Here is a 15,102-nt window from a genome sequence, read left to right on the forward strand (position 1 = left end):
TCTTCTATTACGACATAACATAACACAGAAGACAGATATTTCCATTCAACTTTCTCTTTTGTTGTTGATGCTGTATTTGAGACGCACTTGCTGCACGTGTGGATTTTCCACAGAAATCAAATGTTATCACTTACCTCTAATTAACTAAATCCAACCGTCCCGCTGCTGCGACTCGGCGCATTGTTACGATCGACGTTTCTTTGAAGGTGATGACGGGACGTTTCGCGACCTTAATGGCTTGCCTGCCACAGTAGATGCGGTCCCCGAAGGCTACTTACTCACATCGTCATCGAACCTTGCCCTTGCTCGTGGCTTAACACCAGGGGTCAAACCGGCTCATTTAAAGATGCTCAAAGTCCAAAACAACTTTTTAAGTGTTCCATACAAAGTCACGTTCACTCATTTCTTGATGTGTAAAATGAACTCGTTTGGAGCTTGAATAGCGATCATCTGTTCTATCAAAAAGGGACCACATAAACCTTTAAAATAAAAATAACCAATTTTGCTGAGTTAACAGTCTGGGCCAATGGATACAATTACAGTATAATACATCCGGTAATATAAAGATGCATTTATTTTAATGAGTTTATGACAAGGGATCAGGAAAGTGTGTGTTGTTAATTGAACTAATCAGCAGCCTATAATTCCTTCGATTGGTGGGTGTCATCTTCCCATTTAAAAAAGGTGCAACCACTAATTTCTAGGAAATGTGCACCTTTAACATTAGCAGGACGACTCGCACGAGGTTTATTGCTCACCTTTATTTTTTAGATACCACTATATCTCTCCTGACTGTAGACGGATCGGAATGAGTCTGTAAGGGAGTGAGGGCGGTGCTCATTTGAGTCATGAATAGAAGAGGGGCCATTTATGTACACCGGCTACTCTCCGTGGTCCTGTGGATTGAACGACTTACGGTAGTATTTAACGGCGTTTTGTCAAAGCACAGACACCAGGCCGCGTGTTCGAGTAAAAGAAAAAAAAACACATGCTTCTAGATTACAAACCAATAAATTGATCTGAATTTAAAGAGGAAAAATAAGAGATTTTTCCGTATATACATTTTTCTTGTACTGTGTTCTGTGCAAATGGGATGTGAGCCAATCATTTGGAAACCGGGGCAAAATGAGACTGGGCACTGATTTTTTTTTTCCAGAAATCACCAGTAAGAACAAACAACAATATATTAAAATATGCGTTTCTCCCCAGTCTGTGGCCACACATCCGCGTTATGGTGTAATATGATTTGGTTTGTGCAGAAAAATTAGACCCGGAAAGGTTTTTTTTTTTAAATTAGTGTATAAAACACCTCCAAATAATAAAACAGATTTCCGTGGCTTAATTGTATTTGACGTGTCTCGCGCACCGTACACTTTGTGCTGTTAAGTTATAAGGGAAATATACAGATTTCCATAGCTCATGTGTTTTATAAATGCATATTTTTGTATTGTTGTTATTATTTGTATTGAAAATAATGTTTTAATATTATCAATTTATTATATTTAACGTTCTTCGGATTATTATTATTATTTTTATCATTATTTCAATTGATTTCAACTTCTTTTAAAAATCGGATCAATAACAACAACGTGTAGATTTGAATGGTCAGTAAGGTATATATGACATTTACTTTCACCATGATATTAGTTTCATTACGCTGATAGTGGAGAATTAACAGGCAAATGTACGTCTGTTCAATCAACAAGGAGACTGAGGATGAGGACGGTGAGGGTTAAGGGGCGTTGACTAGACAACTAAATGGTGACATCTAGCGGTGGTGCTGGAGAACGTTGATGCAAATGCCCCCCCCCCCCCCCCTCCGCTGGAGGTAGGCAATATGGACACTTGCTGGCGCCGCTCCTCCACGTCCAAATGAATGCATGCATAATTACATACCCAGTGTATGCACGTGCACACTATTTAAATGCAGTTGCTTTTTGGTTAAAAAAAGACTAAATTGCCGCAGCCCAGTCGGATACACATGATTGCTGTGGCATTAAATCGGATATTCAGTTGCAGTTCAGCTTTCTGCAAAAAATATTCTGGCGTACTCGTTAATATTTGTGCTGGCTAATATAAATATGCTGCATTGTTTTTTTTGTAATGGCATTTAGATTAAAACTGAAATGGCCTTGTTCTTCTCTGACCTTCTTCATCGTTTGTGGCCTTGCATCTCTAGCATTTAACGAGTGATTGGCATGATTTGGTCAAACGGGGACGAGCTTTGCATCAGCCTGACCTTTTGAGGAAATTTTTAGATCTGATGTAACAATCGATTATATGTCACCCATAATACATTACCTCCACTGAATCTACGAACCTGTGGTTCATCCAACACTGGCGACAGGAAATTAACCCTTCAAACTCACGAGGAGCTTAACGTGATAGAGGTAGAGGGTGGAGCGCGGCCTAATTCAAACCTGTGAGTGACACGCGAGGGATCTTAGAATTCATGATTCGTTTGTTTACATTTATTGCAGTAATACTTATGGCACACGAACTACCAATTTAGTGCCCTAAATCATTGGATGGTTTTTAAAGGGAATTATTTTCGGTTGCAGCATAAAGAAAACGGGGAAAGGATCTAACTGCGTTATTATTTTGTTCTCTTCGATCGTTTTCACGCTTAAAATAAAGGTATTTGTATTCTTAGTTCCATTAGATATATTTATGAAATTAAACAAAACATTCTCGTCCGAAGTTGGCTGGGATAGACTGCAGCCCCCCCCCCCCCCCCCCCCCGCGACCCTGAGTGCAGGATAAGCGGTTTGAAGATGGATGGATGGAACAAAACATCCAAATAGAGATCCCCCTTTTGAAGAGACGTTATGACAACATGGATATTTCTTAGATTTTTTAAATTCATTTTGTTACCATTGTTTCTTGCATGTGAACGTATACAATCATATAATGTATACGTCATCATTAATCTCTCTATATATAATCGATGTGATTGTATATATTTTTATCACGTAAAATATGTGTATAGCACATAAATGTATAATACTCTAACGAAAAACCAAACAATAACTATGAAGCCACCAATATCATACAAACAAGTCACTGCAGGGAATTTCTAAAGGGAATGTTTTATTACGAAAACATATCTTAACTCAAAAGAAAGGATAAACCCTTGAAAAATGGGTGAATAAAAAAATCAAAATTGCGTTCCATTATGTAAGCAGAAAATAAAGTAGTTAATGACGCATCAAACCCCCAGCTCGCATCAAATGACCCTAATTTGTATAAGCAGTGATTGCGTCTCAACACCGTCATTTAATCACACCATTATCTCTTAATAAATGCACGCGTACTTCCATTTTCATAAGAAAAGGTGACATCCACTGTCGTTATTTTTTAATACGCAGTTCTTGAAAGCTCCACTGCATCTTGTGTGCGTCAGACGAACACACGCGATCGTTACATGTTGACACGATAAAAAAAAATAAAGGACATGACTCTTTCTAATTTCATTCCCCTTTTCTTGTCTGACTCACTCTTCGTTTGTAATATGAGACAGTCCTGAGGCCTAGATCGTTTGAATGCAAGTGGAATTTGATAAGCAAATTACTGTTAGGGACATGCACCGTTTTGTTAAGTGAGATGGACCTTGGCTTTTAATATTGAATATTTGTTTAATGAGAAAGTCATAGTTTTGAATGTAAATGGAAGGAAACAAATATGAAAATGGCGCCATTGTCTTTTTTTTCAATGTAATAAACATGAAAAGGGAGGTGCTACCTGGCACCTTACTCTGGTTTTCATTGATGGGGTATTTTCATGTTGACATTTTTATTTTCTGTTTGAAAGTCTATCCATAGTTTGGAGATGCATGCAGAAAAAAGTCAAACACAATGAAATCACACAAAGGCACATCAGGGTAACTAAGAGAGCCAGCAACTTTACTGAAATCCCTGCAAAATACAAATAGCCTTCCCCTCCAGCAGATGAGATTTTGATTTCATCCCCAAACGTTTCCACTATAAAGCTGAATCTTGAGTTACAGAGATGTGGATTTAATTTAATGCCATCGTAAGTCTCAAGTGGCGACAAAGGCCAGCTTATGCCGCTGAAAGCCGCTCTCGCGTTCCAGAAAACATTAGTTTCAAACCTCCACCATGTTCAGGTTTATGCAAGCTAAATTTGGTACTACATACTGACTTTTTAAGCATTTCAACATATTAGTCTTTCGGAAAAAAAATGTACTTTTTAGCTTTCGGATACAACTTAAATAAACCACAAACACGGCACAGCAACAACGTATCCCAGGTGAATGTAGGGACCTTAAGCAATGGTATTACATGGTTATTACACATGGCTGTACAGGTCTATAGTCTCCTCTTTTCACTGCAAGTGACTTCTCAAAACATCAGTTGAGGTACTGCCTGGGTAAATTCTGAGGCACCAACATTTGACCTATTATAAGTAAAGACAACAACTGGTCAACAGATGATGATGAAGAACGCCTTCAAATAAAACAATTAAAAAAGATACAGAGTTTTTTTTTTTTTTTTTTAGTTAACTTATTGTCGAAACTACAGCAATGCAATGAACCGTCATTATTTCCATGAGTGAGCCAGCAGGATGGTAGCGTGTGGTGGCTTTGATCAAGTGGGCAGCAAGCATGTGTTCACTTGATCAGAACTGGATGATTTTGCTGATCTGAGCAAATTGTGAATACAAAATACGTTCTTGGATATAATCTTTTAAATGCACTGAGCAACATAACATCGACATCGAAAGCTACATTTGACTGACTGAAATATGAAACCGATTGTACATTTGAGCAAATTCTTTTATTGTCTTGTTTCAATGCTTGCAAAAACCATAAATGAATGTGAAAATAAAGTTGAGTTTACAACACAGAAATGCCACTGGCTTTGGTTTCTCCACACTTTTGCTGCCTGAAACATCATGTTCATTTTTTCTTAACCATTTTGTATTGAATAAAAAAAAAAGAGAAGAACACCATATAGAGGCTCTGCCCCTTTTTGACTACACAGACTGTATACAGTAACAACATAGTGAACCTGCATGAAATATGCACATAGAAATATTATAACACTTATGTGACAGCAGATACGGGAGTGGGAGGCAGAGAGATGTGTGGCTAGTTTCATTGTTTAAAAAAGAGTAAATCTAAACAGCTATTTATTTCAAAATAAACAATTGTGCTTCTTTCATACCAGCATGGTCAATTAGTCCTTGTGTATCTGACGCTGAACTGTCGTGTGAAATATGGTAAATTATGTGGAACCCTGTTCTGAAGAGTGGAACATGAGGTGTCACAGGACGACACCGAATCAAATTAAGGTTTGTATATTATTGGGGTAGTTACTCAAAAATAAACTGATAAAATGACATATAAATATGATTCAAAAGAAAAATGGTACTGATTGTGTCAGGGCTTGTGAGACGTCTGGAACACAAGCTAAGAAGATTTGGAATTGAACTGAACATTGCTACTGCCAATAACAAGTTTCACAGGATTAACGTATGCCGTGAGATAAATAAGGCCAAGGATGAACTATCTGATGCATTCAAATACATCTAGACATGGATGGAGGGTCCTATTTTCCTCGTCACTATCACAATCGTGCACATCATCATGTGTCAACTCTTATTTCTGTGTCATCCCCAGTTCCATTCTAATGACATTTTCCACTAGCAGGTTGTGTTTTAGCTTTCAGGCCTGTCTCTCCTCCGTCACACAAAGCCCAGCGATGCTTTCCAGCTGGTTTTGAAGGTTAGACTAAATACACGCCCCAAACAACACCGTTCAGGGCTCAAATGAAACCAACCAGACAGCATGTGCCACAGCACATAGAAACTCCACTAAGAAACCAACAAAATCATTAGTATATATATTTATATATTAGAAAGCTATACACAAGCATGTTAATTTCACAGATTTTTTTTTAAAGAATCTTAATTTTACCATTATTATATATAATTAGAAATACACAATTAAAAACAAACCTCTACAAAGATAAAACAGTTCAGCAAAGCATTGGATCTCAGTCTGTCTTTAATGGCTTAGGGCAGCAAAGCCCCGTCAATTCCCCTCTGGGCAAACTATCCTTCTCTTATTAGCAAAGCTATCAAAAAACACATTCTGGCTTATAGAAACTACAAAAAGCCACAAAAATGCTTTGCATTGTATTCCTTTCATATGAAAATATAAGCGAGTGTATCGTACAATTGTTTTTTATTTTAAATTTTTTTTGTTCATTAATACTGAATATTAATACTAGATCCAGAGTTTTCTTGAGTACACGAACGCAGCTCTTAGATCAAAGGCTGGTCCTCGCTCAGCTCCGGTGGTTAAGGGGAGCGCTAAGATCATCAAAGGTTCCACGCCTCTAGCATTGGGTCTGCCTGTTTACCTGTACAATTCTTCAAATGTTGCATAATAGCTTTTCATTTAGTGAGTAAATAAATCTTGTAATGTCTGGCAACTTTTGACCCCTGTCCTGTCCCCCTCGACCCTCTATTTACATAAATACGTTGAACCTGCAACATGACATCATCTAATGTTAACACACATTTTTGCAAGGGAGAACTGCAGAGAAGGTATATAGCATGAAACTGACACTGTACACATGTATTGTTTGTCCAACTCAAGTGCTAAGGTGTTTTCCATTGGACACACTCACTCTGATGTTTTTTTTTTGTTTTTGTTTTTTGTCACTAGTCATCGCTGAGGCAAAGTGTAAGTACGTTTTATGAAACAGAGTACCTGACTATTTTTTTTTGTTTATTTGTTGATATGCATATATGTACACATACACTCACGTGTAAAGATATATGCATACGTGATTCTTTTTATCCACACACAATACAATTTATGCATAGTTCCCCAACGGAAATACCCCAGATGCCATTCCAGCCAACACCCACCCTCCCCAAACCCCCATTACAACACCCCACTGCTTTATATAATGTCAATATGTATAGCACACACACTCAGCAAAAAGAAAAGAAAAAAAAGGAAAAGAAATTACAAACATATTTTAGAAAAAGGGCTGTCCCTTTTAAATTCCTTCAGCGTTAACGAGATAAAAGGAGATAGGCCTTGGGGTTGGGTGCTTACTCGTGATATTAGATGAGAAGAGGAGGAGGAGCTGACTCAGGGCGGGGAGAGGGGGGGGGGGGGGGGGCATCGTTACGCTGCGTTGCCGGAGGCTTAGGCTAACTCGGGGCAGTGCCGGGGGACGGGCCGGAGCTTTCATGTCGCCCATCCTTCTGACATGCGCACCCGTTTGATGGAGGGGCTCTCGCGCTCATCCATTGCGGGCCGGCCCAGTCCCAGAGGCGAGTGGAACTCGTTCCTGTGCTCATCGCGGTCGCTGCCCTCGTGGGAGCTGCTACAACTGCTCAGGCTATCAACAGGGGAGCGTCCCGAGTCCTGGCGGGACGAGGGGTTCTGGGGAGGTGGCACCCCACCGTAGCCCCCCGTGCTGCTGGTGCGATCTCTAGGAGGAGAAACAGGTTCGGACTTGATGTGCAGGCTTTGAGCAGAGGGCAGGGAGAGATTTGAACCCTGACATAAGTGAGAGCTAGAGCAATTTCTGTAGGAAGGAAAGGACACGCAAAGGGGTTACAGAGTTACAGAGCAAGAAACAAAGTGATTTTAAAGGCAATCTGTCAGAACCAAACATGCACGCCGGCATGCGCACACACACTCATACACACACAAACTCATATTCAAGAAAACAGGGAGTTGTGACATTTATATTGGATCTTGCGGGGGGGGGGAAGTTGAAAACAGTGAGGGAGTCTCGGGCGTATCTAAAAATTCTCTCTTGTGATTCATGTGTTACATCATGCATTTCACAACAGCGCAACACCTCTAATTAAGTTCAATGCACTCACCCTAGCTGGCCGAGGGCTGAATGCTGCATGTTCTGAAGGTGTTGCTGTTGCCACCCGCTCATTGAGCCGAGGTGAAGGGAGCTGCCACTGTTGAAGCCAGACAGGGAGGACAGGTCTGCGCTATTCAGGGAATACTCTGTGTGCAAACACACAGGAGAAAGAGGGAGCAGGAGGAGGATTAAAAGAGTCCAAGTTGCCAAGAGAGGAGAGCTCTGATGAATGCTCCTGTACTCTGGTAGATAGTAGCGCCCTCTGCAGTTCAACCAATGTATTATATTCACAATTGGGAAATGTGTGCAGGTTGAAAGTATTTTAGACCACGTTGATATGACTCGGTACTTACCGGTACCATAAGAAGTAGAGATGGCAGACGGGTAACCGCCCATACCCTGTCCTGGCAGTGTGGGAGTTGCTACTGATACCACTGGAGTGGCCAATGACTGAGCAGACTGAGAGTTGTTTATTCTCTGGTTCTGTGACAGAGGAAAGGAAGACACAGAGAGCAAGAGAGAGGGAACAGGCTTGAGAACATATAAACCAACTCTAAGACAAAACCAAACAAAAAACTACAAGAAATGAAGAAACTTTTTGTCTTTCATTTTCTATAATCTCTTTCTTATACTCAACAGATGCTGATAGAATGAATTTGATGCCAACTTCTGGAGAAATTAATCACTTGACATGCGGTACGGCTGAACCCTGCCAACCCTATCATTTACCACCCTTTCCGAGGGCCCACTGTCGCTATAGTAACGCCATCGGTCTCCAAGGCAACTCAGGGTAGCGACGGCAAGGGAGAGACACTTTTCTCAGCACAGGGGCAGATAATAATGGTGGATTCATGCAAAATAAAAAAGTGCTGTTCTGTCTATTCTGAGTTTCTAAATTGAATTATTATTATTTTTTATTCTATCAAAAAAGATGTGAACTAAATGTGTGCTACTCAAGTTTGTGTATGTTGCTGAAAAGAGTAGGGTCAAAACGGCTAATGCAGAAAAGAGGCCAGGCTGCTTTTACTCTAACGCACCACTGGATGGCACTACGTGCCCTCACAAAACGTCTTAACGGGGGACATTGTAGCCTTCAGCTACAGAGTCAGAAACAATAAAGGTTAAAGTTGCTCTGGAGTCAAGACGGCTTTACCCAAAAACGTGTGTTGGTTGATGTGAACACTTCAGTAGTGAGGGAAAAAAATTGAATTAAATTCCGGATGTCAGACTCAGATGACTGCAAGGTGACTGCAAGGCGCTCAGTTCTAAAACCACATTATTCTCCCAAGAACTGTCTTAACCGTCTCTTAATAGTAAATCTTTAAGGTTTAAGATTTCTGAATCTGACAGTCAGTCTGACTTACCAATAGCAGATTGAAATCCTCAGACTGACGGCATTAAAAGGGGAGGGTAATAGATTCAAATTAATGAGTGTGACTTAATGGAAGTAGTGGCGCATCTAGGGAAGGAGCAGCCATAAGATTGAGACAACAGACATAGGAAAGTAAGTAGAGAATGCTATTGTGACTTTACTCATTCCTACTAGAAAAAGCGGAGAAATATGAGGGGCTAATGTAACACTATACGGACATATAAGGGGAAATATAAAGGACAGTATATCAGACTCGGACTAAAGTATTTTTTTAAGATGCTGCCAAAGAACATGGAAACACAAAAGTCCAAGGACAATCTCATCGACCTCAAGTCTGATATAAAGCGATGAAAGCAGCAGAGGGAACATGACAGGTAATCCACGACTGCAAATATACCCGGAAACCCCCCCCATCCCCAATATACACCAGCGGTATTGAAAGATTACTCACGATGGAGGGCATGTTGTTCTTCGCGCCGGGAGGGATGAGCACACGTAGGTCAGGTTTGCGGTTGTTCATGCCTAAATTCATGGGCGGGGGAGACTTAGTCTGCATGTTCTTGTTCATGCCACCTGGAGACACCAGCAGACCTGGTGAGTTGCGATGGTTTCCATATCCATTTCCTGAGAGAGCAAACAAGGGGGGAGGGGGGAGAGAAGCATTAAATATACTTGAATGGCACTTGAAACAAAGACACAGCTACATGCTATGAGACCTGCTTTTGAAGTTTGATAAATGTTGGATATCCTGCTGTTCATGACAATGAAGCCCGATGAAGAACTGCAGGACTAGATTTTCCCTTTGAGCTCCTTTTCACTGTTCCGCCCCCATCTATACTTCCTGTGGTGGACATTTTATTAGCTCACCACTCTGAAGGGAGTTATAAATGGTGTTTTATGAAAGTGGCACACACTGGCAAGGCAGACAGTCAAACAAGGGTTCTGTTTTTTGCCTCGGTGATTACCACTGTTTGCTTGGCAGACGTACGAAGGAGGCACCCGCTCGAGAGGACCTCACCCTCCACCTCTGTCACTGTCAATGAAGGCAACATGTGTCCTGCAACAGCCAGTGAATCGTGTAAAAACATCTAATTACGGGTAGCAAGACCACTGAGGGATGGGACCTATCATTTGGCCATCAGAGCTAAACACATGTGTGGTTCTTCCAGACAAAGACCCTGCCTTGGGGTTTCCACCAGTTCAGTCCCCTAAATACGGAGGACCAAGCGCAGCACCCATTTCCTCCTTAAAAACCGGTGGGGCAAAATCCAAGCAGATCATTAAAAAAAAACTGAAAGTGGAGCATTCTTGCAAGGAACGTAGTCTTTGTTTCTAACCCAATCCCACAGGCTGTTTTTCCCTCTGCTTTCCAAGGGGTGGAACACAGGCCACTGTGTGGACGTTCCCACTTGAAAGAAGGGCAGGAATTATACGTTAGACATGAATGAATTTCCTAATCATATACTCTAGGGGAAAATGAGATGCAGATGTCTTCCTGGGCAATTTCCCTCGCTGATCTTTGTTTAATTTGAGAGCGAGGTTTTGTGTTGTTTGGAAATGAAAAGTCTCAATAGCTCAATTTGATCAATCTGAAGAGTAAACGACCGCTAGCGGTGAGAGAAAATGAGAAAAACAGCGCGTGTGACTGCCGGAGTGTGTTCGTGTTTGTGCCTTTGCCGCCATGTATGATGCGTGAGCACTTACAAGTCGATATTAACAACCTGCAATTTGTGTGATATTCCATGTATTGCCGTGTACAACTTTCAGAAATTGCAAAATTCTACACAAGTGACATTCCACTGTCATGCTGAAAGTACACATGCACAGTAAGACTTGAAACTCCACGAGACATGCTGCATGACTCCTTAAGCACGGATCGTGCATATGAATGCACGTGTGTGTTTTGTATTGGACCCTCTTAGTTCCAGTGTCAATTTCACATTAGCAAGGAGGCAGCTGCCTCTTCAGTTTTCCCGCTCTTTCATTCTCGTGGCTGGTCCTTTGTGGAATTGAGTGGGTGCATGTGGAGATAGATGAATGAGACCTCAAACACACATAAAACACACCCACACCCACACCCGTCCACACACACACACACACACACCACACATACACACACTTTTGTAAATAACTCAGCAGGAAGTACATCGGTGTTTCTGTACAGATGAATTAAAAAAAAGGCGCTGAGCTCCAGAGAGACATTAATACACGCTTTGGTCATGATAACACGGACTTCATCTTGGTGACTGTTAATCAGACATCTGTGTATTGCCACCCCGTGGAGCTGGCTGCAGTCCAGTCAATTATGTGCTGGATGGCTGTGATCATGAGTGGCAGAGACCAGTCCTTAGGCTCTTAAAAAGTAAAATCACTGGCTAATTAAGCTAACAAGGCAAGAACTGCGACTCAAATCCTTCTATTCTGCGGCTCGATCGCCGTGCTTTTAGGAGTTTGGAATTAAAGACGTTCACATTGGCGCAACTATAAAACCAGTAGAGCTCTTTTCAACTCCCTTCTTCAAATGCTGCTCTTCACAGTCGAGGTGCGGCGCATGCTGGCGTCAACCGTTCACAGGAAGTACCAAATTTAAACGCATCTTAGCAAGGAGTCTGTTTTTCTGCAGTTTTGAATTCACACAAAGAGAACAACATCTGATCTGAGCTTACGATAAACAGCTTTCGGCTATTTCTGAGGTGTGGAGGTAAACTTTGCGGTCAAAACTGAAGGATAACGATCTGTCTCTATAGGTGACATGTTGATAACTCATTGGCTCTTTGAGGTACATGTGTTTGACAAAAAAAACCTGGAGCTTTTATTCTGTCTCTCCCTCCCTCTGTCACACACACACCTACACACACACACACACACACACACACACAGGAGAGGTGTGTGGTTAAACTCATACATTTTACTGTTACTGAACAAATTTCTGATGTCCTGTTGTGGTCTAACAGGCGCACTCCGTTCTATTCCCCAAACACACACACTCTTCCGTTTGCGGTTTGGCTAAATGTGCATTCGACCCTGAATTCTCCAACTGAACTAAGGTGTCAGAGTGACGCTTAACACTCGAACAGTTGGTGTGAGGTGCTGCCAAGACGGAGACAAGCATTGTATGATCCGCTGGAGCCGACTTGTTGTCACTGCTTGCATGTATGCCCATTAGCTTGTAAATCTTTTTGTTTTTGACCAGAGATGTCTTCAAGATGCAGTTTGCGCGCGACCCATTTGGGGGAGTAATCGTTGCGTGATAAAGCTGAGAGGTGGCTTGAGTTTCTCGTTAGTTCCTCTCAGCGCTCTGGTGAGCACGGGGCTGATCGGAGCCCAGGCGACAGCTACATAATTGCATAAATGGAGGTGGAAGATTTTTACAAGCTGGGCCCGCAGTCCGCAGCTCTCTTCGTCAGCTCTCTTTCTCTCCTTGCCTCACCTTCCGTCCCTCACCTTGCACTCTCTGCACGCCAGCAAAAGGTGATGACGAATTGCCCACCAGCTGTACACAAGCATTCGAATGCACGTACACATCCACATAATATTTCCATTGGAGCGACACAAGGACTCAGTAAAATGCCCCAATTATGCACAGAGATTAATAGTTATACATTAGTAGCTACATTAAAAGACATTTTCCAGAGATGAGTTTTGTAAAACTTAAATCAGGTAAATTCCCCGATTGAGGACATTGCTGATAGTTGTGTGATTAAACTTCCCTCCTAACTACAGGAGGACCCAAGGCAATGCTAATTTCTTTTCAGCTGTTATTTTCTGTCTCCATAAGTGCAACATGACATCTGAGACACATAAGAGGTGTTATGTTTATGTGCATCTCTGAATCACACACTACACACACACACACATATGCAAGGCACCTCCTATGCAACTTGGGCCAGGCCACTTAAGACACTCATAGACAAGCCAGACAACTGCTTGCACTATCAGCTCATCAAAACTTACTGTGAGGAGAAAAGGGAACATTTAAACGGACTTTGTGGTGCCGCAGCGGCTGGACCACCTCACACTGAGTCACTTAGAGGAACATCATTAAAACGGCTGACCAAGTTCACCGAACACTTCCATCTGTGTTCCCCCCACTGTTTCTGCTTTGCACACATGCTTCCACCATCAGTGGATATTCATCACTGGGGTTTCCCCCTATCCCCTAACCCCCCCCCCCCCCTCTGGATGAGATTTAAGAGAGCTTTGAATGGAATCTTTTAGCTCCCGCATGACTCTCTCTCCACGTCGTGTTTTTCGCCGCTGCTGAGCGACGCGCGGCTCTCACAGAGCGCCTCTGTTCCTTCGCCGCGGTTACACAAAGGCTACATTTGAAGCATGCTCTGCAGCACGCCGTCGCCGAAACACACGCCACAACAAATGGTCCTGTTGTCTGTGTGTGTGTGTGTATGTGTGTGTGTGTGATGAGTGACCAGACAGAGAAGCCAGGCATTGAGCCTTTGTGATGGAGCCCTAGGGGCCAGACAAGGCTGCCCAGCTGTACCCCTCTGACTGCCCCCCCCTACCCCCCCACTCTCAATTTTTACACTCTGCACAGTAGGTCAGGGCTGTAAAACTTAACCCGGTTGAATCGAGTCTCTTTGGCGTAAACGTGCGCGTGACATGTCCTCAGGGACAAATACATGGACACAGAAGCTAACACAAAAGATTCCTTACATATGGTCCACATGATCATTACGGCATGGTGAGCCACTCCAAACATTGAATTCATTTGGTCGCAGACATATGATAGTGGTTACTCTGTAATGGATTTGTGTAAGCTCCAAATGGTAGTTAGGGGTGTTGACATTTTGAATTATCATCCAAATCTAACATGTGGTAGAAAGGAAGAGATGGCTCATCACACAGAGAAACAGAAATAATTCAAGAAAACATTCAATGGTCAAGAAACTCTTCTGACGGCCTGTCATTCAATTTGGTGCTTCACTATTTAGTGTGATTTTGTTTCCATTTCGCCCACACTTGTTTTATAGCAGAACGCAGGCAGGATGTGTCGCAGCCCCAGCACTGGGCAAACATTCCCAGATGAACTCCGCGACCACTAACATCAACACATCATGGACAAGTCTCCACGTGGGTTTGGGTTACTATTAGTCATGCATTTTATGGCGCAGAGTGGGTTAGTGAGTGCCATGTATGCGTCTGTGTGTGTGTGGGTGTATGTGTGATAGCAGACAATGTGAGCGAGAAGAGGAGGCCATTCTTACCAGCACTGGTGCCTGCGCCAGTGGTGAGGTCAGCACCCATGAGGCCACCTGAAAGATGAAAGAGAGGAGAAAGAGAGAAAACCATTAGAGGATAAACGCCCACGCAACATACCCGATGCCTCCTGTCTCTTACCTAGGTGGCCTTTTAGAGGCTAACTCAATTTCATCACAATCCATTTTGTGTGTATTTCTGTTTCAGTACATCATGATACCACCAAGTAATACAACTTCCCACTCAAATCGTACAACTCGGAGCAACTGGACACAGCGAGTGGATACGTCGAGCTGTCGTCCAAGAAAAATGACACATTATTATTTTTAAGCCATGCGAGGTGGAAGAGTGGGAGTGTCCAGAACATGCGCGGTTTGGTGTGGATGCTGCGAGCGCCAAAACTCATATTTATTTTGTTCTAGCATCGAGTCGTAATGACAGGGTTAGGGTGTGGGCAGCAGCTTTCGGACCAGAGGGACAGAAAAAGGACGTTGGACAACAATAACAAACCAACAGACTAGATTTGCATATGCCACCACTCAAAGCCTCTATGACTAGACATCCAATGTGTAGAACCTCACATTAAAGCAATACGATTAAATATGTTATTAAATCTTCAACTTTCTTTGAAATAAGTACTGAGGGAGAAAT

The 15,102-nt window shown here is 42.3% G+C and overlaps 1 protein-coding gene across 12 annotated transcripts in view; it reads right to left on the reverse strand.

Annotated features, from left to right (window-relative positions):
• Nucleotides 1–4,774: 4,774 nt before the first annotated feature.
• Nucleotides 4,775–15,102, reverse strand: part of mef2cb (myocyte enhancer factor 2cb) — a 64,532-nt gene continuing 54,204 nt past the window's right edge. For 8 of the 12 annotated variants that reach the window (XM_062562372.1, XM_062562371.1, XM_037483620.2 and 5 more), the window contains 5 exons: nucleotides 14,460–14,507; nucleotides 9,689–9,861; nucleotides 8,219–8,348; nucleotides 7,876–8,011; nucleotides 4,775–7,571 (listed from right to left, as the gene is read on the reverse strand). In XM_062562372.1, the coding sequence (XP_062418356.1) occupies nucleotides 7,229–7,571; nucleotides 7,876–8,011; nucleotides 8,219–8,348; nucleotides 9,689–9,861; nucleotides 14,460–14,507 (830 nt within the window). In that variant the 3' untranslated portion in view covers nucleotides 4,775–7,228. The remainder of the gene's footprint in view (nucleotides 7,572–7,875; nucleotides 8,012–8,218; nucleotides 8,349–9,688; nucleotides 9,862–14,459; nucleotides 14,508–15,102) is intronic. The other 4 variants (XM_062562375.1, XM_062562373.1, XM_062562374.1 and 1 more) reach the window with 1 other exon arrangement.

The sequence above is a fragment of the Pungitius pungitius genome, chromosome 5 (assembly GCF_949316345.1).
Source record: "Pungitius pungitius chromosome 5, fPunPun2.1, whole genome shotgun sequence".
Taxonomy (NCBI): Eukaryota; Metazoa; Chordata; class Actinopteri; order Perciformes; family Gasterosteidae; genus Pungitius; species Pungitius pungitius.